A 26884-nucleotide genomic window follows, 5' to 3' on the forward strand; every position below is an offset into this window, starting at 1 on the left:
CAAAAATGTCTGCAATTACAGCAGTTACAAGAACATTAAAAACCATAGACATCTAGTTTACGAAGGTACCACTTTTCACTAATGCTGCTGGATTGAGTTAACATGCATGATGGATTTAGTAAAAATATCTCAGTTAAACAAGATAATCACTACCAAAAACCATACAAAAGAATTGACTGCCAAAAGCAAGACAAACAAACAAGTTCTCATTACCAAAGATGTAATCCTAAATTCATCAAGATTATTGCATCTGTTCACCGGTGCTTTGCTGCCGCCCGAATCCATAAACACAGCTTTATGAGTGGTAGTTCCCAATTGTGAAACGACTCAAGTTTTTCAGGCTTGCAAACATAGCTCCATCTGCCGGATAAAGGATAGCATATAAAACCATACCAAATGACTTAAGATTATGATACGCCAAATAAAATAGAGTAACGATATATGTAAGACTCCTACTCCCCAAACGTGACTTGACTTTTATAATTACCATTCGATCAAAATTCAATATTGTTTCATCCTATATTCAATGATGATTTTAAAAGTCATGTAACACTTGGGGGATAGGAGTCTTACATATAGCATTACTCAATAAAATATATGCATGCATTCTCACATAAATATTCTTTTTCTGTTTTTCTTTGGTAAAAGGGAATAGTTTTACAGGCAACATGACATGCCCGATGACACGGGTATTCATTCTGTCAAGAGCAAGACTCTTGAATATTCTTAAATACCACAGAATCACAATTACACGAAACTTTTTGCTTTTCAACTAACATGGGACCATCTCAGTTGAACAGCATATCAACAACTAAACCACAAGAACTGTTTAGAAAATACACAAATGAGGCTCCAAAAAAAGAAACAAAAACCTTTTTCTTACAACATGTCACCAGAAACAAAGGCAATTGTATTACAAAAAACTAACTAGTAATCACATCATGAGTCTGCCCTCAGCTGAAATTATCCCTAACTGATCACTAAATTATTTGGATACTATACAAAAATATATTATGGTACAGAACAGATAACTACTGACGTGCTCCATTGTCGTTATAACTAAGGTTCTACTAGCGAACTTCTCTTTGATATACAAATGAAGTCAAGGCAATGTGAATTTTGCAGCTCATTCGATGTCAATGTTAATTTTCACAAGAGAATATTTCATACTTAATCTCCCACTGGTCTGACAATTTTAACAAAACATTCCAACATGGCCATTATGGTTTATCTTCAGCTATCCTTTACATTCAATTCTGAGAAGAGAGACATTCTTAAAAATCTCACTCGATAGCAATCAACAAGTCACCCACTCTTGGAGCATGATCTAACGTCTAGTCACTGACTGTGTAAATCCGACTAGTCATTTCAAACATTTTTGCTTCAGCATAAGCTTGAATCCCTTGGAGCATTCACAGCGAATCGTGTAAATTTCAATCTAAAATAGCTAACTAAAACCCACTTTATCTAGTTTAGTTAATTAGTTTTAAAAGACACCATACATCCAAATATCTATTCTTATCTCTATATTCTTTCTTTATTCTTTTTTATTGACATGTGACCTCTACTAGAAAATTCTGACTTTTCACTTTTTCATTTCAGTTCTTCTTGAGTTTTCCAGACTCTTCATATTGCAGAAACTCAACCGGGTTGTACGGGTACTCAATAAGGCGATCTCATCTCCAAACAAACAGAAAGAGAGAATTGAAGAATGGCTTGCTGACAGTGTTATCGTCGTCGTCACCTTGGGTTTCATGTGGAGAAGGGAGACAGACTTCCACTCGTTCAGCTTCGCTCACATTCCTTGCTGGTTCAACAATAAGGAGCTTGGCGTCCTTCAATGCTGGGAACCGCCCCACCTCTGCTTCTGGGCTGCCGGAATCATCTTCTAGTCCACCAGAAGTCAGCCTCTACACGGCCGATGGCATGTAGGTTCACTGAACGATTCAACGTAAATAAATTTCTAAAGAGATTTCCCAGGCTGATCATCATATATTTGTCTCATGATAAATATTGTTCCACTCAAGAAATCAGATCACGAGTTGGAAAAGAATAGCAATGTGATGGATTAATAGATGCACTATCATAGCAGCATATGGCAAGCAGTTTCAGTAAACTTCGAAGAGTCAAACCGCAGTTTCACTATCAAACACACTGCCGGACGATACCCACTGGAAATCAGCTCCAGGTCTCACCAGCGACCATGGATCCAATCTTCCTCTCCCTCCAATCAGAATCTCTCCTCTCTCTGTTTCGGTTTCGCCCTCTCTCTTATCTCGACTTCTCCATCTCTCTCAACTTCCGTCTCTCTCTCTCTCTGTTCCCCCTTCTCCTTCAAAAATGGAAACTGGTTCTGCCAACTAGGGAGAAGAGGAAGGTGGATAGGTAGGGAGGAGGTTTGTTTGGGAAAGTCTGCGAGAGAAGAGAGAAAAGGCAGGAGAAAGGCAGAGAAGGGAAAGCCGGAAGTTTCGAGAGAGTGAGAGATCGAATAAGAGAGAAGAAGAGAAAAATTAATAAAATAACAATACGTTTGTGAACAGTGTCACACCACATGAGGCGTGACACTGTTCACAAATCCAGTGAAAACGTATTCTAGCATTGCTTTGGATAATCTGTTGGAGGAGCGTTTTCATGCTTTTGCTATCTATTCTAGCAAAAAGTGGGTTTTACATAACCTACTGTGAATGCTCTTACGATTCTCTACAAGGTCTTGCAGAGCAGCAATGGGGAGAAGATCCTATGCCTTTTCTGACATTTCAGTCATTCAGTGGCATTGTTCACTCTATATAGAAATTCATAACAAGTCAGACTGTACAAACCTGCTGGTATTATGTAAAACCCTACAGAGTTAAGAGAAGCACCAAAGCTATGATATTCACAATTCCCAACCTTCTAATCTAAATAGGAAGAGTGATCCCTATATTTGCTAATCCAAAGCTCGGAAATCGCATAGCCAAGTAGTTAGTTCATAAGAGAAAGCACTCGATGAATAAAAATTCATATATCATTTAAAAAGACAGATTTCTTTAGAGGCTACGTTTTTTTTGATAAGTAAATAGATTTATTGAAAGCGTAAGGCGCCCCTTAGAGGCTAAGTTAAGCAGGTGAATCACACTGGTGCATATCAATGGCCAATTTCCACTAAAGAATAGGCAATCGTTGAATTCAGCTATACCCAATTTCTATACCACTACCCATGACCAAATTCAGCAGGAACACAAACAAATTAAGCACTCAAAAGATAAAAAACACAAACTTTAACCTCTGCTTGGATCATCTGAGCTTCTCCCTCCCACTGCTCTTCTTCGCCGCTTCCTTGACCTTATCAATGTAACCCTCAATCGGCGGAGTCAAAGTCGCCATGAACCGGTTCGCTGGGAAAGGAGTCAAATCCGGCACCAAAGCCGCCGCTCTCAAATCCTCCGGCAGCGCCTCGATGGCCTCCTTCTTCAGCCTCAAGAACGTCGACTCCGCGGCCTGCCTTGCACGGTGCCGCCGCATCAGAACCCTACTGTGCTCCTTCGCCAATCGGCGCCCATCCTCCACCGTGAGCTCGTACTTGGGGATCTTGTCGGCGTCGACGAGTCCCAGAGATATCAGATCCAAGCCCGGGGTCCCAATAATCACCGGCTCCTCCGAGAGTCCCATCTTCTCCTTGTAGTCCTTCTTCTTCATCATCTCCAGCTCTCGCTGCCGGTCTTTGCTGAGGAGGCCGAGCTTCTCTCTCTTGGCTTCGCGTGCTCTTTCTCTAGGGGTCAGGTATCGGACGGGCGTGGGAGCATTTAGGCACAGATTCTCGAGCCTGTCTTCTCGCTCGAACGGTTTTTTGGCTCCCACTCCGCTGCTCTTGGATTCAGGCTGGCCTTTTTTGGTGTTCATTTTGGACCGCTTTATGGTTTGGCCTGCTTTGATTTTGGCCTTGCCCTTGGCGGTTCCGCTAACCGGCCGTTGCTGGAGGAATTGGTGGCTCCAGGAGGACTCCACCGACGACGCCAGGGGCTTTAGCTTTGCGATTCGGAGGAGCATTTTCTGGACGACAAATGCCGCTGAACCCGGACGAGGGAGGGTTTTGGGGCTTCAAGGGCTTCAATGGGTTTTAGATAAAAACGACCCGTTTTGTTGTGTCGTTTTAAATTATAAGGACGACAAATTACAAAGTGTTCAGGCCTTTTGTTTGTTCCCTCAAATAAAAAACACTCCCATTGAGTATTTTACTTTCTAGCTTTTATATCAGTTCTTTTAGCCATGGAAGCATTTGTCTTCTCAGTTACAGAGCGTTTTCCTTTCATCACCACCAGAGGTTTCATGTTAAGAATCATTGATCTTATGACCATGGATTCTAAATAGAATCCTCTGAAGCTTAACAGCTTGAATGCTTCCTCATTTTATTGTCATGAAAGGTCCTTCTTAGGCCTTCAGACAAAAGATCATACATTTTTTCGCTGCTGCAATCAGACATAATTGATAATTCCACCTTATTTTTCCTATGTATCACAGGTGTTATATCACATTCAAAAGGTTATGTTGGTCCGCGTCTTCAAATGGAACTTCAAACCACCAACAAAATGTAGAATCCACGTAGGGCTTATCAGCCCCAGATTTAGACCATATGCATGGAGCAACAAGAGCTTATAAGAGCTGCTTCATAATCACAATCACAGGAGTATAATTAATAACTGCATCGATTTAGAGGTGTAAACAGAAAGCCGCCCAAGTCTTACTTGAAGAACCAAATGAGAAAATACAAGAGTAATGACAATTGATTCAAAACCTATTCTACATCACAGGATACAAATGCCTCTTATACAGGAAATACAGAGAACCAAGACAACATGATGATTGCAGACGAATATATAAAGCTACACTTGACGCCAAATCATATGAACTTATTCAGTTCCAGCAATCTTCTTCTTCAATGCTTCAATATCTGTAGCTAGTTCTTTTCTGCTTGACTGAAGAAAAGGAACCATATCATTCGTTAGCAAGAGGTGATTTATTTGCAAATGAAAAATACATGTGGTCCACCAAGATCATGATAATCACTGGCTTATCTTAGATATGGAATACATAAGATGTGAAGATAATGAGGTTGCAAACATCTGTCCCTCTGTCAGGTTTGACAGTCACTGGATTTTTTTTTCCCCCTTTTCAGAGAATTAGAAGTTAAGACTTAACAATGAGATCTAATTCACACCAATTTGGGGGTGGCGAAGGAAATTCCAAAGCTTTCCAAACTAACAATAAAAAGACTAAAAATCTAATTTTCAAAGGGAAAACAAATTATGAGCGATAGAAAATGGGCCACCAAATTAATTTGGGGGTTGCAGATGGAATGAGAAAATGAAATGCAACAAAAACTATCTAATTTCCCTGAGACCCAATTCTATACAAGAACAATCCGTACTCATAAAATATTGTAATTATAATTTTAAAGCAAGAAAAAAAATAGTAGTGTCGCAGATTTACCTTGAAGAGAAGATAACGGTAGACAAACCATCCTGTATATCCTAGCCCTACCAACTCCAGAATCTTTGGAAGCTGGTAAAAGGAGAAAATCATGTCAGGTTTCTTGAATAAAGATTTAAAAGGAGAAAGAAAATTTTGGGAGAGAGAGAGAGAGAAAGTAAAAGCATTTCTTATTTGCAGAAAATTAATCAGCCAACTAAGGACCTGAATAGCATACATTCCTTGATATAATCCACTTTAACTAGATAGAAGCATGTTTTATTTTAAAAGAAATCACCTACCAAAGGGACTGAGTTGACAGCACCAACTAGAATTGAAGAAAGCCAAACAGCAACTACTGCCCCACCTCCATAGAGAAGTACTGTGGACTTGTTTTCAACTGCATCCCACTAATTATTACAAAAGAAGGAAACCATTGAAAACCACAGAATTTTTTACTCAATCAAAAAAGTACTATTCGTAAGCGGCAAAGGGTCAGAACAAAAGTCAGGAAATTTAAAAGACACAAGCTGGAGAAAAATGGTAAAATTTCTTCAATATTATTAAGCAAGCTTTCCTTCTCACCTTCTCCTTCAAGTCTGAAAAAAGCTCACTAGTGTCAATAGAAGTGGATGTCTCTTCTGAAGATGAGGCTCTGATATGAAGCAGAGAAGACCTGCGGGTTTCTGTTTGAAACAAGAAACTTCAGTATACATTTAGGCATTTTCAATGGATCTTTTTTTCTTTTTCTTTTTTTCCTTCTTGTCATCATTTGATAAGTGCACTTTCAAGAAGCTTTACAAATAGAAACAACTAGAGAAATGAAAACTCAGCTTAATCACAAACCAATAAATAGTGAGAAACAGTTACAGAAAAAAGAAAAGAAAAAATACCCATTACTCTTGTTTAAAAGCTAGACATGACAAGGGCAAAAGCAACATCGCTATTACTAGCTGGTGCAGCAAAAATCAGTTTTGACCCATATGCAAAGTCACCCTCTAAAACACATCAACAACATTGTTTGGCTGCACTGGCTGCACATGTATTGCACATAATTTCGTACCCACGCTCCAAAGGTGGAGTAAGTCATAAAAGACACATTTAGAATTTCAATGCTCTCATTCAATTCCCCACCTCCCCACCTTTGATTACAATTTACAACTCGGGCACTTAGGTTCCAATCCCTCATCACCTACTATCAATGTACCAGAAACTAAGTAGGTTGGCCTCAGTCTGAACATTAGGTTCCATTATCCTTTGCAATTAGAAGTATGTTAACTTGAATTGGTGTTTTAGCTCTGTTCCTTATCGTAACTCGCTGATGCGTATTGCATCAATAAATGATCCCACCACATTTCCTTCAAACAACTAACTTCAACAAACATTTTGGCTATCAGTAAAGTAAAAACACATATATATCTACACAAACCACCAGGCTACTTCCAAGTAGCAAATCATGAAGTTAAAAAAACTGTAAAGTGCTTCATGAGTCAATATATAGTTCTCCATAGCTTATATGACTTGCACTACTTTTTGTTCATGAAATGCAAAACAAACTTCCATATTTCTTTCAAATCCTTTCCACATTATTTTGCTTCCCAAAATTTTTAGAAGAACTTCAGCAGAGCCAACTAATTGTTATCACTTATCACACCCAGTTAGCTCATAATTTACCTTGAGTGACACATGAAAAAACCCATATCACACATATTAAATATACAAAATAATAATAATAATAATAATAATCACTTCAGTCATTGAATTCTAGGTATATGCTCGACCAAATGCCTCAAAGAAAATAAGAAAGAAATACCTGAAAGCTTAGCAGTAGAAGCTCGAAAAGATGTGGAAGACAAGCGAGGTGGAAGGAAAGGCAAGGCAGAGAAGCGAGCGGTGGGGAGGCGTGGGACTAAGACGGCCGTGCTGGGATAGGGCGTCGCATATGCCGCCGCTGCTGCCATGGATGATGATTGGACAGCCAAACGATATGTTTATCTCAAATGTTGGGTTATTTGACAGTGCGGTGCTGACTTTGATTGCTGGGTCTTTGTTGCTCGAGGTTTTTTTTTCTTGTTTTTTTAATCTTTTTTATGTTCGGTATTCGTTTGGTTATCCTTGGTGATAGTTTCGGATCCTGATTCCCGAATGCGACACGTGGAGAAACACTGGTTTCTGATTGGCTGCTTCCCTATCTGATATCCACGCTTGTGGTTCCTCTCTCTCTCTCTTTTCTTCTTCTTCTTCTTTTCCTTTTCTGTTTTATTTCTCTTTTTTTCGGTTGGCTGTTGGTCTGTACCTGTTCACATTCCTCTCCACTGTTACTGGGCCACTGGCGCTCAAAAAGGAGTGGCTTCCCTCCGGTTTAAAGCTTACAGTTTTACCTTATTTTTAAGTAGATAAAAGCCATACATTAAAAAATAAAATTAAAATTAAAGGTTAATTAATTGCCATGTCACATATGACTAGATATAATTAAATATTTGGGAGATTGTCCCAAAAATTATTAAGTTTTGCGTAAAAACCTAAATTTCTAATTTTGATAACTAAAAATTTGAGTTTTGACCTTGTACTACATACATTTTTTAATCATATAATTCATCCAGCTTTTAACAGAAAACTTGTCATCTGGTTAAATTAATATATAAAAATAAACTAGAGTTTATTCTATGTTAAAAATATATAAATAAAAGAAAAGACACAAAATAATTGTTTCTAGATATATTTCAATTTTCAACTCAATTATCTTTCAAAATAGAATCCGGCGTTCTTTTAGATCCCAAAAATCGTTCATGATTGAATTTGTTCAAAATTTTGCAGCAATTTTTCTTTCTATATATAACAACAAAGAATCAATCTGAAACTTATCATCAATTTTGTTATGAAGCCTAATTTTGATAATATTTATGACTATATTGTGATTTTAGCAAATTAATATATAAAACAATACTAATTAAATAAAATAACAATAACCAAGTGCATAACAACTCAATATGATAAAATAAAGATCAAAAGGCATCAGATTAAACACAATTTGTTAACAGAAATTTATCCGGTGGCTAACAAGTTGTATCACCAAAAATGCAAAGCTTTAATGGTGTGGCAAGGAAACAAAAGAAGAAATAAACTGATATGAGAGGTGGTTTCCTTTTGGGCCGGAATCAAACATTTCGAAGACGGAGTCAAACCTAAAATCTCCTCCATCGAAGGTAGAGTTAATGATTTTCCTTTCCCTTTTTTTTAACTTTAAGGTAGCTGAATTCGAAAGAGTTGTTTTCAACTCTAATAGAGTCGGTGTACAACCGTATTTAAAGCTTATTAAGCTACCTGCTGCAAGAGGGAAAGAGTTCTCCTCCGAGCTAAATTCAATAAATTGGAAGAACTTAGTTAAAAGAAGTTCTTCCAAATTAATCTATAAAAATGCGAGTTTGACATAAATCTTTGTCCCAACACGAGCCATGCTAAATTGATATGGAATAAGGGCATTTTTTTTTTTTAAAGCTAAGTTCAGCTTCGAGTTGGAGCTTTTCAGCCCATACTGGGCAGGACAGTGTTGTGGGTTTTACTCCACTGGACCAACAAAATGATCTTGGCCTAAAACTTTTATCTGGGTCCGAGGTTCTATCCCTAGTAAACTAATAATGCTAACTTGACCCAGTACAACGCCATGACGTCTATGAAAGCCGGCCAGATAATGACATACTACCCGACTGTTGATATTTGGGAGAGAAAATGAATAGGAAATTTGGACTCTCCAAAAATTCATTAATTATGGACATTTTTTAACGCATTATTAAAAAGGCACAATATACGACACTAGTTGTCGAAGGAAGGTTTTCTATAATTATTTATTCGAATTTAAAAGAATTTAGGCACGTGATTATGAGAAATTAGTTATGAGATTCACTTGACCGGATAAGTGGTTAAGCAGTCCAATTTTTATTTGGTCAGGTAAGCCCTATAAGTAGTCTCTCATAATCACCTACCCGAATTCTTTCAAATTCAAACAAATAATTATAAAAAATCATGATTCGTCTCAAATTTAAGTAAATAATTGTAAAGGATAATAATCTTTAGTTATACTAAAAACACCAATTACCACCTTTACATGGATTTTGCAACGTGTAATCAAGTTAGTGCCCTATAAAATTAGTTTATGATCCTCTTAAATTATGTCTAAATTTAAGAGAATTTAGATAGGTGATTATAAGAAACCACTTATGAGACATACCTAACCGAATAAGTGGTTAGTCAGCCTAATTTTTGTTTGGCTACGTAAGTTCCATAAATAATTTATCACAATTACCTGTTCGAATAAGAGATAATTCGACTAAATAAATTAAGAGGATTGATCCAATAAAATTATCACGCGGATTTTTATTATTATTATTTTATTTGGTTGCTTTTTTGTTAACCATGGGGCTTGCAAATCACTTGCCTAAAAACAAGCGCTTGTTTCTGGAGAGGCAGAGCTTCCGTCCTGTCCAATGGGACAGTCCCACCTGTCATACCCAACTCTCTTTCCCTCCTCTGACCAACTAACCCAAGCAGAAAAAGTATACTAAAATATAAATAGACAACGAAGAGTACCCAGTAACCCCCATCTTTTTTGGGTGCATGCCAGTCTAACATGGCTTTTCGTACTCATAGAATACAACCACCAGATCCCTCCCCTGTCCCATAATCCCATTTCCCATCAACACAACCCACTTCTCTTCCCAGCCAATTCCAAGAACATCCGACAAATCAACAATTAAAAGATTTGAAGAATTCAATGTTTTGATCTACTCATTTTGAAAAACCCATTTGTTTCTTGAGGTGTTTTTGGTGTACCTTCTCGAACAAAGCCTCAATATACTTTTCCTATTTGTAGCGACAGCAATTCAAGAATTCGACATGAAAGATTGATGGGCTTCTACAACAGCTGGTACACGATCGTATGGGTGATGTTTGCTTTCTCGTTACCATCATTTGCTCGAGGCTCCAATGACTATGACATTGAGTCTTTGAATGCTTTCATTCATGATCACGCAGATAAAGCACTGTTAAAGCCACGTACAGGCACTCTGTACAATATTTCCCTCCCTGCTAACTTCTCCGGCATGGAAGTTTCCGTTGTTCGGCTCAGAACTGGGGAATTTTGGGCTAAAGGAGCGAATTTTTCCTTCTTCCATATCCCGCCAAGGATTCAACCAATGCCTCCTGTGAGAAGACTATCCATACTATATCAAAACCTGGGCAATTGGTCTTCTTATTACTACAATGTGCCAGGTTACAGATTGGTTGCGCCTGTTGTTGGTTTCATGGCTTACGATTCTTCCAACTCAAGCACCGTAGGTAATCGAACGGTCGATTTCAGCATCATGGGGGATCCCATTTCAGTTCATTTTTTGCATAGTAATGTGCCTGCAGAAGGGGAAAATGACGTGACGCCACAGTGTGTCAAATTTGGTGCTGATGGGTCATTTAAATTACAGGACATGAACGAGTCTTACGTTTGTATCACACAAGGTGAAGGTCGTTTTTCTGTTGTTGTTCCAGATAAACAAGATGGGCTTGAGAAATTTTGGGCGTTCGGATTTGTTGGGCTGGTTTTGCTGCTTTTGGTTATGGCGGCCATTGCCATACTTTTGAGAAGGAAGAAGAAGATGAGAAAAATGGAGGAGCAAGCTGAAAGAGGGGTGGCTTTTGATACATTTTGGGTTGGAGGAAGTAAAATCCCTTCCGCATCAATGGTTAGAACTCAGCCAGCCCTCGAAAATCGTTATGTTCCTTGACTCACAATTTTGTTTCTTTGAACATTTTCTAGCTTTTTTCTTTTTCAAAAATTTATTTCCACTTTTTGGAAGTGAAGATACCGTTGTACCTTTTCTGAGTTATAAACTGAAAATGAAAAGCAATTTGCTACTTGTTAGTATACAATATTAAATCACCAATTGTATCAAAAACTTAAAGCTTATAAAAAATTGTTGATTTAATCATTTTTAATTAGTATTTTAATACAATGAGTGTTGGGTTATGGGCGGACAAGTCTACGTGATCCAGATATCAAGCCCATCTAATTCAAATGTCAACCCATTAATCCGAGAGTATTAGGCCTTGGGGATGTGTAACAAGAAATCAATTCCCAAACCATTATCATACTATATAATCACATCGATGGCATCGCTGCCACCTGGGTTTCGATTTATAATTAAACCATGTACTCCAAACTTCAAGGGTAAGCTGTGCTTTAATTAAGATGGATTGTGTTACATAAACTGGGAAGCAATTGCAAACAAGTAATTATAAAAAGTATGAGACTTTTGGTCTATGTTCAAAACTCTCTACATAATTAATTTATCACTTACTTTCTTGAATATTTTGCTGACTTTAGCATCGAAGTTATTTTAGCTGGTACTCCTAACAGGGTCCGTTGCTTATTCGCTTTCTCTTTTGCTACAAGGAAATCTATTCTGATGATGAATTTGACCAGAGATCAATGGTTCCTAAAATTTGTGTCTTATCTAGTTGGAGTATATTTACTTAGCTGGAGTTAAAGGTAGTGAAGAGCGGCAACTTGGCTCTTGTGCCTGAAACATTCTTCGGGTATAAAATATTAAAATGTACAAGACAAATGTAAGGATGTAGAAGAATATGAACAGCCTTTCAAGTTTAATTATTAAATGTTTTAGACCCTACGAGCAATTTGATTACTATTTTCAAATTTAACTTATTCTATTCTTGCGTATAAGCAAGCAATAAATACTCTTTTTTTAGTCTGCCTCCATAAATAATTAATTAACTTATGCACCATTCAAAACTAAGAATCCACGATGTTTAATGGGTATTGACGAGATGTCCATCCACAAGCCTTTTACATTTATAAAATTTGCTAGTTCCTCTTAATATGACTGGTTCATCTTTTGAATTGAGCCTAATAATCCACATTCGCTAATGTATTTGTGTATAATAAAAATGCTTCTATAATGCTCCTATCGACGCGCCAAAAGTTCAGCATCCAATTTGCGGCGCTTAATTTAATTAGTTCATAGAGTTTCGTTGGAGTCGGTATATATGACCAACTGATGGAAGATATTAGAAATTTGTTAAATGGCTTCCAATCATGGTTTATAGGGCAAATTGGAAGGGAAGCAAATCATTCTTTGGCCAAATCCGCTCTCCAACAATCTTTGGACAAAGTGTGGAGGCAGAATAGTCCTGGTTTTATGCTGAGCAAGATGTCTCTTTTTGAGTGAGATTATTTGACAATTTATTGGCTTGAAATGTGACTTAATGAGAAGGATTGGATCAAGCTATTGGGTGGAGGTCACAGAGTTGGTGCAGTGGAAAAGGGGGATCAAAATAAGAGCCATTGAGAATGGCCCAGGTAACAATCTTGTTTGCTGCTTCTGTAGCATGGATTCCATCCCAGCTAACATAGTTGCTAGGGTCATTACAAGCTGCTGCTGTCACAGTGTTCCCATTGATCACTTTGCTGTTTCCACAGTACAGTCTTGGGTCAAAATTGTAGGCGCCGCCACCATGCCCACAACATGCTTTTGTACCATATTGGAGCCCTGCCCCAATACAAAATAAAGCAAATCTATTAAAATCATTTTGCAAAGCAAATGTAACATATGATGTGATTGAACTTACGAATTTTGTTATCTATTTTGTAGATTGTAATATTAAAAGTACGGTTAAGCGGTTTACACCTTTTATTGAAACAAGGAGAAGGGGTTCGAAACCCCTTACCCACACTTGCCCATTTCTATTTCTTGGGCACTCTACGAGCCCACAAATTGGGCCTTGGTGTGCACTCGGTTGTATAAGTGCAGTTGTTGGGGCTCAAACTAGCATATGATGGATGAAAGAGTGGCGCCTTACATGCCCCTTTTCACACATGCCCCTTCAACATCTTAAAGATATCAATTCAACGAGCCTCAAAGTTATCTTTTTGTTTGAGATTCTTTTGTTCTTTCTCACATAATATTTTCCTAACAATTTCAATGTTTATTTTTTATTCTTTTTCTTTTTCACATAATTTTTCGACAGATTTCTCATGAAATGCAAATAAGAATATTAAACCTTGGGTCTTAATCGTACCGTGAGATGTGGGATGGCGGAAGAGCTTTAGCAACACAGAATGAGTGTCCACATATACGAGGGAAGCGTCTGGGAGAGCTTCCCTAGTTTGTCCTAGTGTCTCCTTTAACATGTTGTTGTACTCCTCCACTGCATTGTTGTAAGGGACCATGCATCCAAACGCGTCAAGGTCCGAACTGCTACGAGAAATCTCCGCCAAGAATGACGGATAACAACCCACAGGTGCAAGATTGAGCACCAGAAATGCACGCCCTCCTAAGCCATATAGCTCCTTCAAATTTTGACGAGGAACAAAAATTGTCATAAATGCTAGCAAATGCATAATGCAATTATCATCTCCACATTTCTTTTATGTTTCATATGTTTAGCACGTCCTTTAAAAATTTTAAATAACATAACACCATGTACACCGTTAGATTGAACAAAATAAAATTTGGACTGATAAGACCCTGCAGCGACTAACTTCCATATGAAGACCGAAGACCAACAATGACCCTAGGGAAAAGACATTAGGAGACAACTTCAAGGCCTACAATAAGGTTAACACCTTCAACTAATCAATTATTAAAAAGAAGTTTTTTAATATTGTCCCACTTAAGCCACCCCAAAGATAAGAGACATGAGATTAGGAGTTGGGGCTAAAATACTACAAAGAAACGCAACAATAAAATAACTTACTCCCTACAACAATAGGGGGGCAACCCAAAAAAGGTCAGCGGAATCACTAAAAAATGGGAGCAAGTTAAAAACAACAAAATTTCCAATGTTCGACCAATTATATTAGTCGACCATGGGAATGAGGGACAATTGGTAGTACCATAAATAAGCTAGAGGCCAAAGACTTAAACCCAATGGATACCCAAAGGCCTACTCATTAGAAAGGCTAAAAAGCCTAAGAGCCTTCACAATCACAAGCCCACCAGGTCGTGGTTAAATAAGAACTCAACATAAACGAAATGGACCATTCCCAAATAAGATAAGAGTCATTTTCACCCTAAAATCTCTCTATTATATTGGCGCCACTCCGGTGGCCGTTTTCTTGTCTTGTAGGTAGCCTGTCGACGAGTCCGACCGTGCAAAATCTACTTTTACATTGACTATGATATAGACCCTCTTTCTGCATTTTACTTGAAACTGAAAATAATGGTCTTCCTTTCTATCAAACAAAATAATGGAAGTGGGATGGGGCCGGACCAAGGTTACATAGTCGGGTAGTGAGCCCGAGGCCCAACCCAATTAGAGTTGGGTTTGGGTCATCATGGTTGCCAGTCCGAACATGTTATGGAAGTACTGACCTTGATGGTGCCAGCGATTTGGGATACCACTTGAGGGAGATACTGCTTGACACCACCTATTCCAATAGCTGCTAAGTTGGAAGTGAAATCATTTTGACCAATATAAAATGTGTAGAGCGATTTCCCGAAAATGGCCGGTGAAGGAAGTTTTGTCGATCCTAAGAAACAACATTCAAGCATTTGAGGAGTACTAATTAATAAGGAAAAAGAATGAAGCAAAACAGCTAGCTGAAAACTGAAGTCATCATGGTTTACCAGTTTTGTCTGAGGAGCCATGAAGTTCATCAACTTTGATCTTGAATTCCTTCATTTGGTTGAGCTGAATGGCCAGAGAAAAGGGGCTGATTCCCGTAACAAATAACGAAGTGTTTGGGAGGAGCACTGTTGAGGCCAATGTTGCATAGTTGGCCCCATGTCTATAATCTGATCCAATTGATTGCAAATATGGGCTTATAAACGGCAATCCTAGAGCTTCAGCTGCCAAATTGCAAAACCATGCACACATGAAGTAGGATCAATTCACTCTATTTTAGTCTATTTAATGGGTAGATAAGTATCAACATTTTGGTTTATTTTCTTCAATAAAAAGAAATTGTATGTTTTTTTTAAAGGAACAAAAATTTAGTTTACATTATCAACAGTTCATGATGACCACAAAATTTATGATTCAGAGGACCATCTTTCGTTGGATTCCATTTAGAGTCACAACAGGCCTTTCACATTTTTCTACAAAGATTGTCCACGTACCCCTTATAACCTAACAAGATCAATACAAATGGTAATAGTAAGAAAGTTTAAGCGCATCAAAATATTAATTAAATTATTAAAGTTATCTATTTTTATTAGCTTAAATTTTTGAGATTAAATAGTAATTTAATATGATATTAGAATAAAGGTCATGAATTTGAATCCTAATTATTGTTAACTTCCAAGAAAAATATTTCAAAAAATATTTTATGTGTTGTCTAATCCTGACAGAAAGTGTTAAAATAATTCAGATTTAATTTTTAATAAAAATTAAATTAAACTTAGGTCATCAAAAAAATTACAGCATAATTTTATTTTTCTTTATCCAGCACCGTCAAAAACTTGTGTCTATCCTCTATGACAAGATTGTCCGACCCAGCCTGGCCTTTTTTGTCTACACGTGGAAAAGTGGCTCATTATCTACCCAAACTTTGGGCCTACCATATCTTTAAGGAGTGGAAAAAATAATAATAATAAAGCAAGCAAACAAAAGCTGTTTTTTTTCTTTTCTTTTCTTTACGAGAAGAAAAAGAAATTCTTAACCGGTCTTTTATTATTGGCCCAACTGCACCTTACCATGAATGAAAATGGGAAGAACAGTGAGCTTAATCTTGAATTTTGCAAGTCATATTTTTTGAAATTTGAAGGCTAGGGCAATATATAGAATATAGATCATGACTCAAAAGCATTAACATGAGAAATTAAAAGTTAGTGAAGATTACCTAAGAAATCAATAATGAGCCTTCCGTCGGAAGCCCGGCCAGCCGGTCTCTTGAAATAGGTCATGCCGAAGGGCCCAGACTGTGCCGGAAAAGCTGCCCAAAACCCGCCTGTGTCTGAATTCGAGTCGCCAAAGTTGAAAATTGCCTCGAAATCGCATTTCGAACGGCTTAAGCAACCGAACATTGCCACCATCACCACCCCAACAACCACGTATTCCCGAAATATGACCAAACATTTTGGTAACCAGAGCCTCATTATGGTTCTACACATAGAAAGTCAAGACGCATGCCATTTCAGCAGCATGTTTTCGTGGTGCTGTGAAATGGAACTATGGAAGACCGGAAGTAGTGTGTAAATCCTGGTCATATACTGTTGGTGGCGAGCAACTGACACGTGGGGTTTTTTTTTTTTTTTTTTTTTTCATTTAAAAAACAAAAAAATCTTGGGCAGAAACTGAAAGAATGGGCCAGCCCGTTCCAAAAATGTGGCCCATCCTTTTCTATCAGTTTTGGGAATTTCCTATTTTGTCTTTTATTTTCACCTTCTTATTCATCTTTCTATGTGCTTTATTTTCTTTTTATATTCTTAAAATGAATAATTTAATTTTAAGGTTTTATCTCGAATGATAGGGTTAGTTTAATGAATTAATCAGCAACATTAAGAACGTGTTTGGCACGCGAAATGACTATTTCATTAAGAAAATGAATAAATATTACTAAGAATTGAAGATATTAGAATATAATAAATATTCATATTTATTAGTTTAGTTCACTAGAATAGACACTGAATATATATTTATTTCTTTGGTACAGTGCAATACTCTGGTAATAAAATCATATTGTAATCAAATTTTCTAAAACGCCTTTATCATACAATTATAATTTACATTTTTAAGGACATTTTATAACATATGTATAACACATTTTTGTTCTGCCCATCTTCTCCTTGTTTTCCTCTTGAATTTTCACCCTAACGAATAAATCCTTCCATTCATATTTTCTTTAAGAGATCAAGATTAGCCTCCTCCTCCTCCTCCTTAATATTATTATTATTATTATTATTATAGAAAGGTTTAAGGGGATAATGAAAAATTCTCAGTTCCAACACCCATAAGCCCACCATAAAAAGAGAAGAATGAGTCATTGCCGGTCCAGTGATGAAAAACAAGGAGAATTTCACTGGGACTGAAAAGGGTAAACTTGAGACTTGTGGGCATACGGGTTGGGCTACTTCTTTAGGTATCTGTGGGCCGAAGTTTAAGCAACAAATACATTGTCCTTATTAGGCATAATTGTAGTTTTGATTATTCTACATTTTATGCTCCATTTGTTTGTTTCAACGTAAAATATTTTTTGAAAAATTATTTAAAAAAAAAAACTATTTATTTGAAATTATTTTTCGGCATTTAACTCGCACGAAAAAAAATCACCAACAACAATAAAATGATCGGCAACAAGATTCTAGCGATGGTGGCTGAAATCCACCACAGCCTACAGGATTCCGGCCAGTTACATCGGAATCTAGAAATTGTGTTGGGTTCATGCCATTTTTATCGGAATCCAGCGGCACTGACCAGATTTCCAACCAGTGGAAGGAATTCGGTCGGAAATGCCGAATCCTCTCCAGTTCGTCGGAATCCAACCACGGTAGCCGGATTCCCGCGACCAGATCTCAAAATCCGGAGACCTTCGACGGCAGATTCGTGCTATCAACAAACTCCAATGCTTGAGGGTGACAGACTACTAGAAATGTGTGTTAAAAAATGAAGAGTTTAAATTTAAAAGACGATTTACAATTTTAAATCCGTAAATCATTTTTAAAAAATTAAAAAAAAAATTCAATCAAATTGAAAATAATTTATATTAACCATTATTTTAAGCTGCACCAAAAAAATACAAAAATTATTTTACGCCCAAACAAAACATTATACTCCATTACACACCATTCTAACTAGAGTAATGATTCACTACCACCTAAATATACAACTTTTCACCACCTTATCTATGTGGCAAGGTGGTCCCCTACTTTAATTTATTTTTAAAAAAAAAAAAAAAAAAACTCAAAAAGTAGTGGGGGACCACCTTGCCATATAGACAAGGTGGTGAAAAGTTGTATATTTAGGTGGCATTGAATCATTATTCTTCTAACTAACATGCATTTCCTCCCGAGAATAGCACTAGAAGGTTTGACGAGTTATATAGATTACGATTTATCTCCTTAGATTCCTCTTTAGATATAAAATTCTTCCTAATTGGAATGTCCGATTTCTTTTAATTTGGTCTTTAAAAATGTCATATATTGTTTGAATTTTGAATATGTAAAAAACACATCTTCTTTTTATTAACATGCTATTAAAAAAATGTATTTTTTTTTTCATATTAAATGATATATGACACTTTTATAAATTAAATTGAATTTTTTTTTTTTACAACCCAGTTTGTGAAAACATAATTAATACCTTACCTTACGGTGAAATTCAGCTGTTTAATGCTCTGAAAATATCATATGGATCAAAATCACTTAGGTAAGCCCTTAGCTAACGTTCTTCTTCCCATGAAAAGTTCAATGTGTAGAAGAACGTTCTTCTCTCCATAGCCGCTAATGGCCCATTGGTAATTTGGTAATAGTCTAATAGCTCAATGTGAACAAAGATTTTGTACGACGATCAAAGTTCAAAGAAAACGGCGGGAGGGGGCACGTCGTTAATTTTGAGACTATCCAATGGCTATTTCAGGTAAAAAAAAAGAAGAAAGAGATTAAGCAAAATCAGATCCGATCTCAAATTTTGCTTCCGGTCCACGTCAACTGGTCCCCCACCTCACCAGTGTTGCGTATAACCCATGTGCCTGCGAGACACGTCACGTTGTCGGTAACGATGCCTCGTCCTGATTCACCCCCACCATTTAAAAAAAGAATTATCCAGAAGCGGCCACCACGTCAGACCCCTCCAATCACATGATGTCGCTATCTCAGACCACCGCATAAGGCGCATCACCGTTAATCTCGCCAACTAATCAACGGCCCGAGATTCCCGCAGACGTGGCCTTTCTGACTCTGGCGTCACACCCCATTAGGTCCACTCACGGGCGTGCTTTTTATATCTCCAACCACTTGATTTTGCACGCTTACTTATTTTTCTTTCCTTCTTTCTTATTACAATTTGCATTTGCATTTGCTAAAAAAAAAAAATGATTTGCATTTGCTACATCAAGATTCAAGAGAGATATTAAATAGAAAATTTCTTCACTGGATTCCCATTAAATTACTAGCTTAATGCGAATATTACAAAAAAAAAAATTCCATAAGTAATTATGTTGAGAAATTTTTTGAATAGGGAAACCGCAAGTTAATGAAAAGGAAAGAAAACTGAGGGACAAATAATATTGTTCAATTTGTTAATGTGATTAATTACAGTTTAAGTTATCAATCAATTAGTTTGAAAAGCAATTAGCCTAAACTTAAAAATCAACTGATATACTAAGATGAATAGTAGCTACAAAAACATTTTCATATTACTTTAAGAGTGAAAATTTAATAGTTTTATTACTTTAGCGCTAAAAGAAATAAACAATCGACGAAAAGGTTTTTTTTTTTTTTTTTTTTTGGGTGCCTAAAATCACATAATTTTGAGTTGCGAAGTTTAGATAAGGAGATTCCGGGTGCATTTTGACATTGCGATTTTGTAAATAAAAACTGTGGTTTTAAATCAAATCATAGAAAATAAATTGTTTAAAATTACGTTTTTAAAAATTTGCAATTCGATAACGTAAAAAAAGTATTTTCAAATCACATGCAATGGAAAACAAAACAAAACGTACAATTTTAAAGGTTAAATTACGATGCCAAAAGCCAAACTGCAATTTTGACAAACGCTTAATAACGTTTTTAAAAATCACATTTTTAAATCCCATATTTTTAAATTAGACTTTTTAAAATCATAAACCTTAAATGTACCCTCCAACTTGTTTCTCACTTTAAAACAAGAAACAAAAAAACAAATTTAACATTTACCGGTTTTATAGTCATATAAAAAGTTAAAAATAATAAATGTGATATAACTCTCATAATGTCATTTACTAAAAAATATGTCTATTCACCTCTTGGAAACACCCAGTTAAATGTTTATTACTCCATCATATTGTTTAAAATGATTGATGATTAGAATATATATCTTTTTCCAAAAGAGATATATATATATATATCACTTTTTTTTATAAAAAATCATTGTATAATATTTCAATTAAACCATTTATTTATTTATTTTAAAAAAATAACATTTATTAATTTGTCATTTGTTCGGATCCACTGTTTTTAAAATTGCTTTTAGCATTACTGTTTAACTATTTCTATGAAAAGTAGGTTGCAGCATCATTTTGCATAATTTATTTGCTAAGACGGAGCAATATGACGGTATCTTCCAATAATCAAATACCACGTGGATCCTCCCACGTGGAGATTCGGTGGTGAAACGTGGGCCAGTTTTAAGATATCTAGAGAGTCTCGGGGACGTGATATATGAGCTGGCTACGCAACCTCTGCTTGCCTGCGGGGCCCACGTGGTTCTGAGTCCACCTGCGTGGAACACGTCAGTGTCCGGACCACGCGACACCGACATACGCGAAAGCTAGTGGGGACCACACGTGTTTTAGATGCTCCTTTTGGTGCCAAGGCAGGCCTCGTTGGCAGAACCACTCCCTCATTCCAAGGTGGCGTGGCTTATTGCTGTCCGTCCGATTCAAACAATCATACCCACGGAGAGCACGTTGAGGTCAGAGTTGGGTCCCACCGTTTTATCTGAGGGTATTTTTATATTTTTTAAAAAAATTTGGCCGGTGAGCTCTGTACGTACACGTGGGCCTTCTTTGAGGTGACTCGTTAAAGTGTTCTGAGATTCAGCATCGGAACGGACGGTCAGGATTGGAGATCGCGGGATGTTCGAGTCAAAACAAGGTGCGTCAGACATGGGACATGGAGTGCTCTCCTCGTCGGAAAGAGAGGTGCCACCATTTGACGAAATTACTTGATTTGCCCTGCACTTTCTTAAATTGCCTTGCAAGCCCTTTCATTTCCTGCTTGCCTCCATTCCTTTCATTTCAGTTAAGGACAAGATTACTGTGCCCTTAAACTATGAATATACGCTTTGAGGTCATGGTAATTAAGGGGCACGAACAGCTTTGTAGTTTTATTAGGTTAATCAATTAAAAAAGAAATAAAAGCTTGCTCCCATTGGAGGGCTTCCTGCTAATGTGGCAATAAGGTCTTGTCAGCGGAGTTGAATCCACGTAGAACAATTCTTTTAATTTTTTATTTCTTTGAAATTTGTCAGATAGTTTGCCTTTCAACTTGGGAATATTTTTTGTTAAACTAGGAGCAATTGAAAGGTCACAGAACAAACTAACTTGTTATTGTTGCCACAGTTTTCAAAAGTTGACATGTTAACTTACGAATGGTCTTTGTCTGGTCGGGTGTTTGAGCAGAGCTTCTAAGCTTTGTTTGTTATGACTTGCAAAACAATAAAAACTTGCAAGAAGTTGGGCGGCAACGCCTTCTTCTATGGTAAAGTTAATGGAAATTTCTTTGTAAAGTTAATGGAAATTTCTTAAGAAGATGAGTAAATGCTATCATATAACTTGAGTGATATCAAATTTATGACTTATATTTATATCATCCATCTTTTATTAATTTGTACGTGTGAGTTTTCTCAATCTCCAGTCTACTGTTCGCTCAGCATGAATAAACAGTAGTTCAAACATGACATAAATAACATGATGAATCGGCCTAAAGAACGGCACATGATACTGTCATCCATCTTGTCTCCTGCCCTGATTTGACATTCTAATCTCTTGTCTAATAAATGCTCAAAAATCTTAATAAATGCGAGAATCTTCTATCTCAGACTCTCCATGACCGTTAATGAGATATATATATATATATTCTTACGCGGTTCTATGCCGAAGTGCTCTCGACATAATTTAGAGTTCCGACCACTAAAACAATTCTAATCGTTTGGTGTCAGCTTCTCTTCGATGAGCCGATTCACTATCCTAGCAAGATTTCACCTTCCGAGAAACATCTGATCAGTGAATGGAGCCAACCTACAAGGCCTCGTTGGGCTGAACTACTTCGTGGACCCATTTTCAGCTTGAAAAAGTATAATCCCCAACAACTACAAAATTCGGACTTGTGCCAAACATTGAGAAGTATGGTGCATGTAGTAAATTTGAAATAATATTTAGGTGCTATGAGAGAAATTGACACTCGTGGAGAAGGGTTTTTTGAGTATGAATGCGGCTTCTTTTCCGTATGAACGCGCTGTTCCCGTGTGCCAATTTTGTGCGGAGGATTGCGGATTCAAACTCGTACAAAATGATGCCCCCCAAGGAGCCAATGACTAGAGAGTCATAACCCCTGCGTCAAAGCTGGCCTATGCCATGCCTCAGGCTCCTGGCGTATTTACCAGTGCAAGTTTTTGACAGCCGTAAATGTAGGCTTTCCACCCTTATATTTATTTATTTTCAAGCACTTTTGATATCGAACCGTTTTCAAAAATATATCTTAATTTGTACATGTATACATCAAATAAACAGAGATGGTATTTTTATTTATATTTCATCTAATATTTTAACGACACATCACGTCAAACTAATTATTGACAGACACATATCTCATATGCCCTGTTAATATTATAAAAAAAGTAAAAAAGAAAACAAAAGAAAAAAAAAATATGGGTGGCTCCTTTGAAAAAAATTGGGGGTGGCTAAGAGTAGCTCGAACTGCCCATATTTTTTTGTTCTTTTTAAGTTTTTATTTTAAAAAGTTTTAGTGCTTTTCAATTTTTAAATAATATTAATAATCTATAGAAAAAGTTATTGACCCCCCTTTTTTTCATGTGTCCACAATTAACATATGAAACTTTTTTTATAATAATAAATTACTCTCTAAGGTTTATACCACAACTCTATTTCTCTTTATTTTCATTATGTTTCTCTTCCTTGACATCGCCCAACTTTAGGCATAAAACACGTAATCTTTACATTAAATTATATCTTATCTCACCTTATGAGTCAATTCCCTTCTTTCATCTCCTATATTCCAAAATTTGTGTTAAAGTATTAATAAACTTTTTAAGAATAATTAATAATTTAGCATGGTATCAAAATAGAAGTCTTGAATTCAAATCTTAACTGCACAATTTATTCTTATTTTAATAAAATATTTCACGTATTTGACCTTACTTGTTGAGGGATAGTTTAAATCCACACGATGAAGAAAAATATTAATATATTAATTAAACGATTACATTTACTTCTTGAGAGAGATGAAGAATGTTAAGATACTAATTAAATGATTAAATTCATAATTTTTTTTTATCAATTTAAGCCCTTAAGATAATCGGTAATTTAGCTGCACCTGCAACGAACAAAGAGTGAAAATCCTCAAAATCAAATCAATTAATCTCTTTCTTTTTAAATAGCATTCAATCAAGTTCCATCGTACATTTCAAAATATATATATAAACAGTCCTATCGCAATCTCTGAAAAATATTAAGTATTTTCAATCTTGATCAATTTATTTATTTTCTAACTAACTACCCTAACAGCTAACAGTAGACACCTCAAACCGCCACATCTCAAGGAATATTCATGCCTCTTCAACAATCACCACGGTCGAGACCATCCGGCTCCTGCTTCCCTGCTGGCACATGCAAAAGCTAGTCCACTTTCTAGGGGCGGAGCCGGTATTTGCAATTTGGGGAGTTAAATTCATAAACAAAATTGGAGGAATAAAACTAAAAAAAAAAAAAAAAAAAAAAGGGATAAAATTTAATTTTAAATTTTTTTTTTAAAAAAAATCTTGGGCCTTGGGAGGGCAAAAAAAAAAAAAATTAAAAAAAAACTTTCTTAAAATCCAAGGAAGGGCCCCCAAGACTCAAGGTGGCTCCGCCTGTCCATTCCATTGTTTGTTGGTTGGCTTGTACTCTCTTGGATTTCAAGGATTTTTTTATTATTATTATTTTTTTTTAAATGAATAAGCAAATTTTTACTACCAAAAGAACACTTTACAACCCATACACTCCAAGCCAAGTCTGGAACACAACAACAGCTACTAATTACTAAATGAAGAAAAAAAATACACAGCAGCTGCTTTCAACTAGCAAAACAGCTAAACATAGACAACAATGACAGAGATACAAATACTACCTTTCGAAAACAACAATCTACATGCAGCCAACTACAACTTTCTATTTAACATAGAATCCTATCTGGTTTTCCCCATCAAAAGCATGACACCTTGTGTAATGAACCAAAGAAAAGCGTTAGTCACATCTGCACTATCATCCTAAAAGGACAAGTCAATTTGGAACTTTCTTATCATCCCTTATAAAGTCTAATTTCACCTAAGAACTAGGAAATGTGGGACTTAGCACCCATGAGTATCTTTATAAACCACTCACTTTATATGAGCTATTCATTTTTTTCTCAATATGAGACCGGAGTGTTTCACCTTGGTTTCCTCTAATTTTTTGAATCTCCCCAAAGCCAATTGCCATCACTCGACTTCTTCCCAATATATTCCCATTGCTTAATATCATTCATTTTGTTGGGAAATAATCATACCGAGAACTGTTTATGTTGAAGTTATGGGCTTGAAAGGTTTGCACAAACCTACAAAGGCTCTTTTATCACCAGAAGCTCAAAAAGATACGGTTGATCTACATACGTCTTTAGCTTAGTACTCACTAGTCTCAGATAAAGCATATTCCGATAACGTCATGAAGAATACTCGTACCGGGACACTCCAGAGGCAGGTACACCCTGGGCTACCATGAGCGATAAGTATGTCACGAGTCAGTCTCGGGATAACAACGTCTCTGGACAACGGAAAGAACTAGTTCAATATAGCTTGGTTCAGATTGGTCCCGAGATAGATGCTTCCCTGGACTATCAGAAGAGACCGGGCCAGAAGATATGCAATGTCTTTGACCCGATATGCTAGGAAGGATTCACGGGAAGAATCCACCCCAAGATCCTAGGGAAGGTTGTTGTGAAGTCTCAATCTCGAATTCTTCGGAATTGACTCTTATCCCACACAATTTGAGATAATGTCTCATTCTCGGATTCTTAGGGCTTTTATCCCACACGATCCGAGATAAAAGCCCTATCCCAAATCGAATTGGAAACACTCCAAGTTGAGTAGGACTCCAGCTTGAACATGACTTATTGCTTAACAATACTCCATGCCTATAAATAAGCTCACATCCCATGTATGAAAGCACTCTGATTAATGTGTTTTTTCTGCTCCATACAAATTGTCTAAAAAAATTGACTTAGACATCGAAGTGAGACCCCATTGGCACAATCGGCAAGCTCCTTTGTTTGATTTCTTTGTCTTGTAGCAATCAGATGAAGAATTACCAAAAGGCGTACGCTACCAATCTGAAAACTGTCCTAACACATTTGCTTCCAAATATAATACACAACCGTCCCTAATGATAGTTTACAACTCTGTTATGCCCCATTCCTACACTTCCTCCCATTCTGTATTGGATCGTTAATTTAACATTTTCTCAACGCATCCCTCCAAATTCTTTTGATGAGCTCGCATCCAAATAAAAATTGCTAAACGCAAACCGCATAATCGTTCTGGTGGGTGGTTGGCAAAAACCGGTAACTGCTTAGAGCGGTGCGGTTAATGATTTTAATGTAGGCAGATGCGGTTAATAACCACTAACCGCCTAACTAACTATATATGTATATACCAAAACGGTAGATAATATGTTTCACTAGCTAGCTACTTAATTTATTACTTTAATTTATGTTACATTTGGTGTGTTATTGACTAACTTTCCAAGACAAAATGGTAGATTATGGCCCTGTTTAGTAACCCCCTTCCCCTCCCCTCCCCTTCTCTTATGAAAGAATTTTTTTTGAAGTGTGAGTAAAAGATGATTGATGTGATATAAAGTAAAAAGAATTTATATGAAAAAGTAGAAAAATTTTGTATTGTAGTGAATTTTTTTATTTAAATGATAATAAAAAATTGTTAATGTGATATAAAAAGTAAAAAAGGTTAAGAATGTTTTGAGTTGATATTTTTTTGGGATACGTAAAAATAAGGGAAGAGAGAGGGGAAAGGGTTATTAAACGGGGCCAATATGGTTACAATTGTGTTGTTCTAGCCAGCTTGTAGATTTTGTATAGAAATGTGATTTTCTAATGTACTTATAGAATTTGCATGCAGCTTATATCTAGCTTGCAAAATATGCAGAATTGTATAGAAAATAATGGTCGTGCTCCAATACAAATTTATTAATTGATTTTTTTTTTCATCTACAACACTGATGCTTAAAAAACAAAACAAAGGAAAAAAAAATAATAATAATCTAAAAATAGGCCAAAAACTATATATCTAAAATAGGCCTTAAAAAGAGGCACAAAAAATGCCAAATACAACAAAATATGCTCCAAAGACCAATTTTGAAAGCTGGTCACGCAGTGAGGTTTGGGCGTCAATAACCGCTAACCACCTGAGGCAGTGCAGATAATGGTTAGAGACAGTAACTACTAACCGTAACCGCTTGTACATT

The 26884-nt window shown here is 36.5% G+C and overlaps 4 protein-coding genes across 4 annotated transcripts; 1 reads left to right on the forward strand and 3 right to left on the reverse strand.

The window, feature by feature from the left end:
• Window positions 1-92: 92 nt before the first annotated feature.
• On the reverse strand, window positions 93-4118 carry LOC133863493 (uncharacterized). Its single transcript, XM_062299447.1, has 2 exons — window positions 3263-4118; window positions 93-360 (listed from the first exon to the last, which is right to left on the reverse strand). Exon 1 carries the CDS (start codon window positions 4024-4026, stop codon window positions 3274-3276), a length of 753 nt encoding a protein of 250 aa, XP_062155431.1. The 5' UTR covers window positions 4027-4118; the 3' UTR covers window positions 93-360; window positions 3263-3273.
• A 577-nt stretch (window positions 4119-4695) lies between these two features.
• On the reverse strand, window positions 4696-7525 carry LOC133863494 (protein CURVATURE THYLAKOID 1A, chloroplastic). Its single transcript, XM_062299448.1, has 5 exons — window positions 7259-7525; window positions 6031-6131; window positions 5748-5855; window positions 5467-5538; window positions 4696-4952 (listed from the first exon to the last, which is right to left on the reverse strand). Exons 1-5 carry the CDS (start codon window positions 7404-7406, stop codon window positions 4887-4889), a joined length of 495 nt encoding a protein of 164 aa, XP_062155432.1. The 5' UTR covers window positions 7407-7525; the 3' UTR covers window positions 4696-4886.
• Window positions 7526-10052: 2527 nt separating this feature from the next.
• On the forward strand, window positions 10053-11351 carry LOC133863492 (uncharacterized). The gene has a single exon (XM_062299446.1). The coding sequence runs from the start codon at window positions 10350-10352 to the stop codon at window positions 11217-11219; it is 870 nt and encodes a 289-aa protein (XP_062155430.1). The 5' UTR covers window positions 10053-10349; the 3' UTR covers window positions 11220-11351.
• A 1127-nt stretch (window positions 11352-12478) lies between these two features.
• LOC133862353 (GDSL esterase/lipase At4g01130) lies at window positions 12479-16647 on the reverse strand. The gene is made up of 5 exons (XM_062298138.1): window positions 16295-16647; window positions 15081-15302; window positions 14826-14983; window positions 13531-13801; window positions 12479-13001 (listed from the first exon to the last, which is right to left on the reverse strand). The coding sequence occupies exons 1-5, from the start codon at window positions 16563-16565 to the stop codon at window positions 12733-12735; spliced, it is 1191 nt and encodes a 396-aa protein (XP_062154122.1). The 5' UTR covers window positions 16566-16647; the 3' UTR covers window positions 12479-12732.
• Between the last annotated feature and the right edge of the window lie 10237 nt (window positions 16648-26884).

Source organism: Alnus glutinosa, chromosome 3, assembly GCF_958979055.1.
Source record: "Alnus glutinosa chromosome 3, dhAlnGlut1.1, whole genome shotgun sequence".
In the NCBI taxonomy this organism is placed as follows: Eukaryota; Viridiplantae; Streptophyta; class Magnoliopsida; order Fagales; family Betulaceae; genus Alnus; species Alnus glutinosa.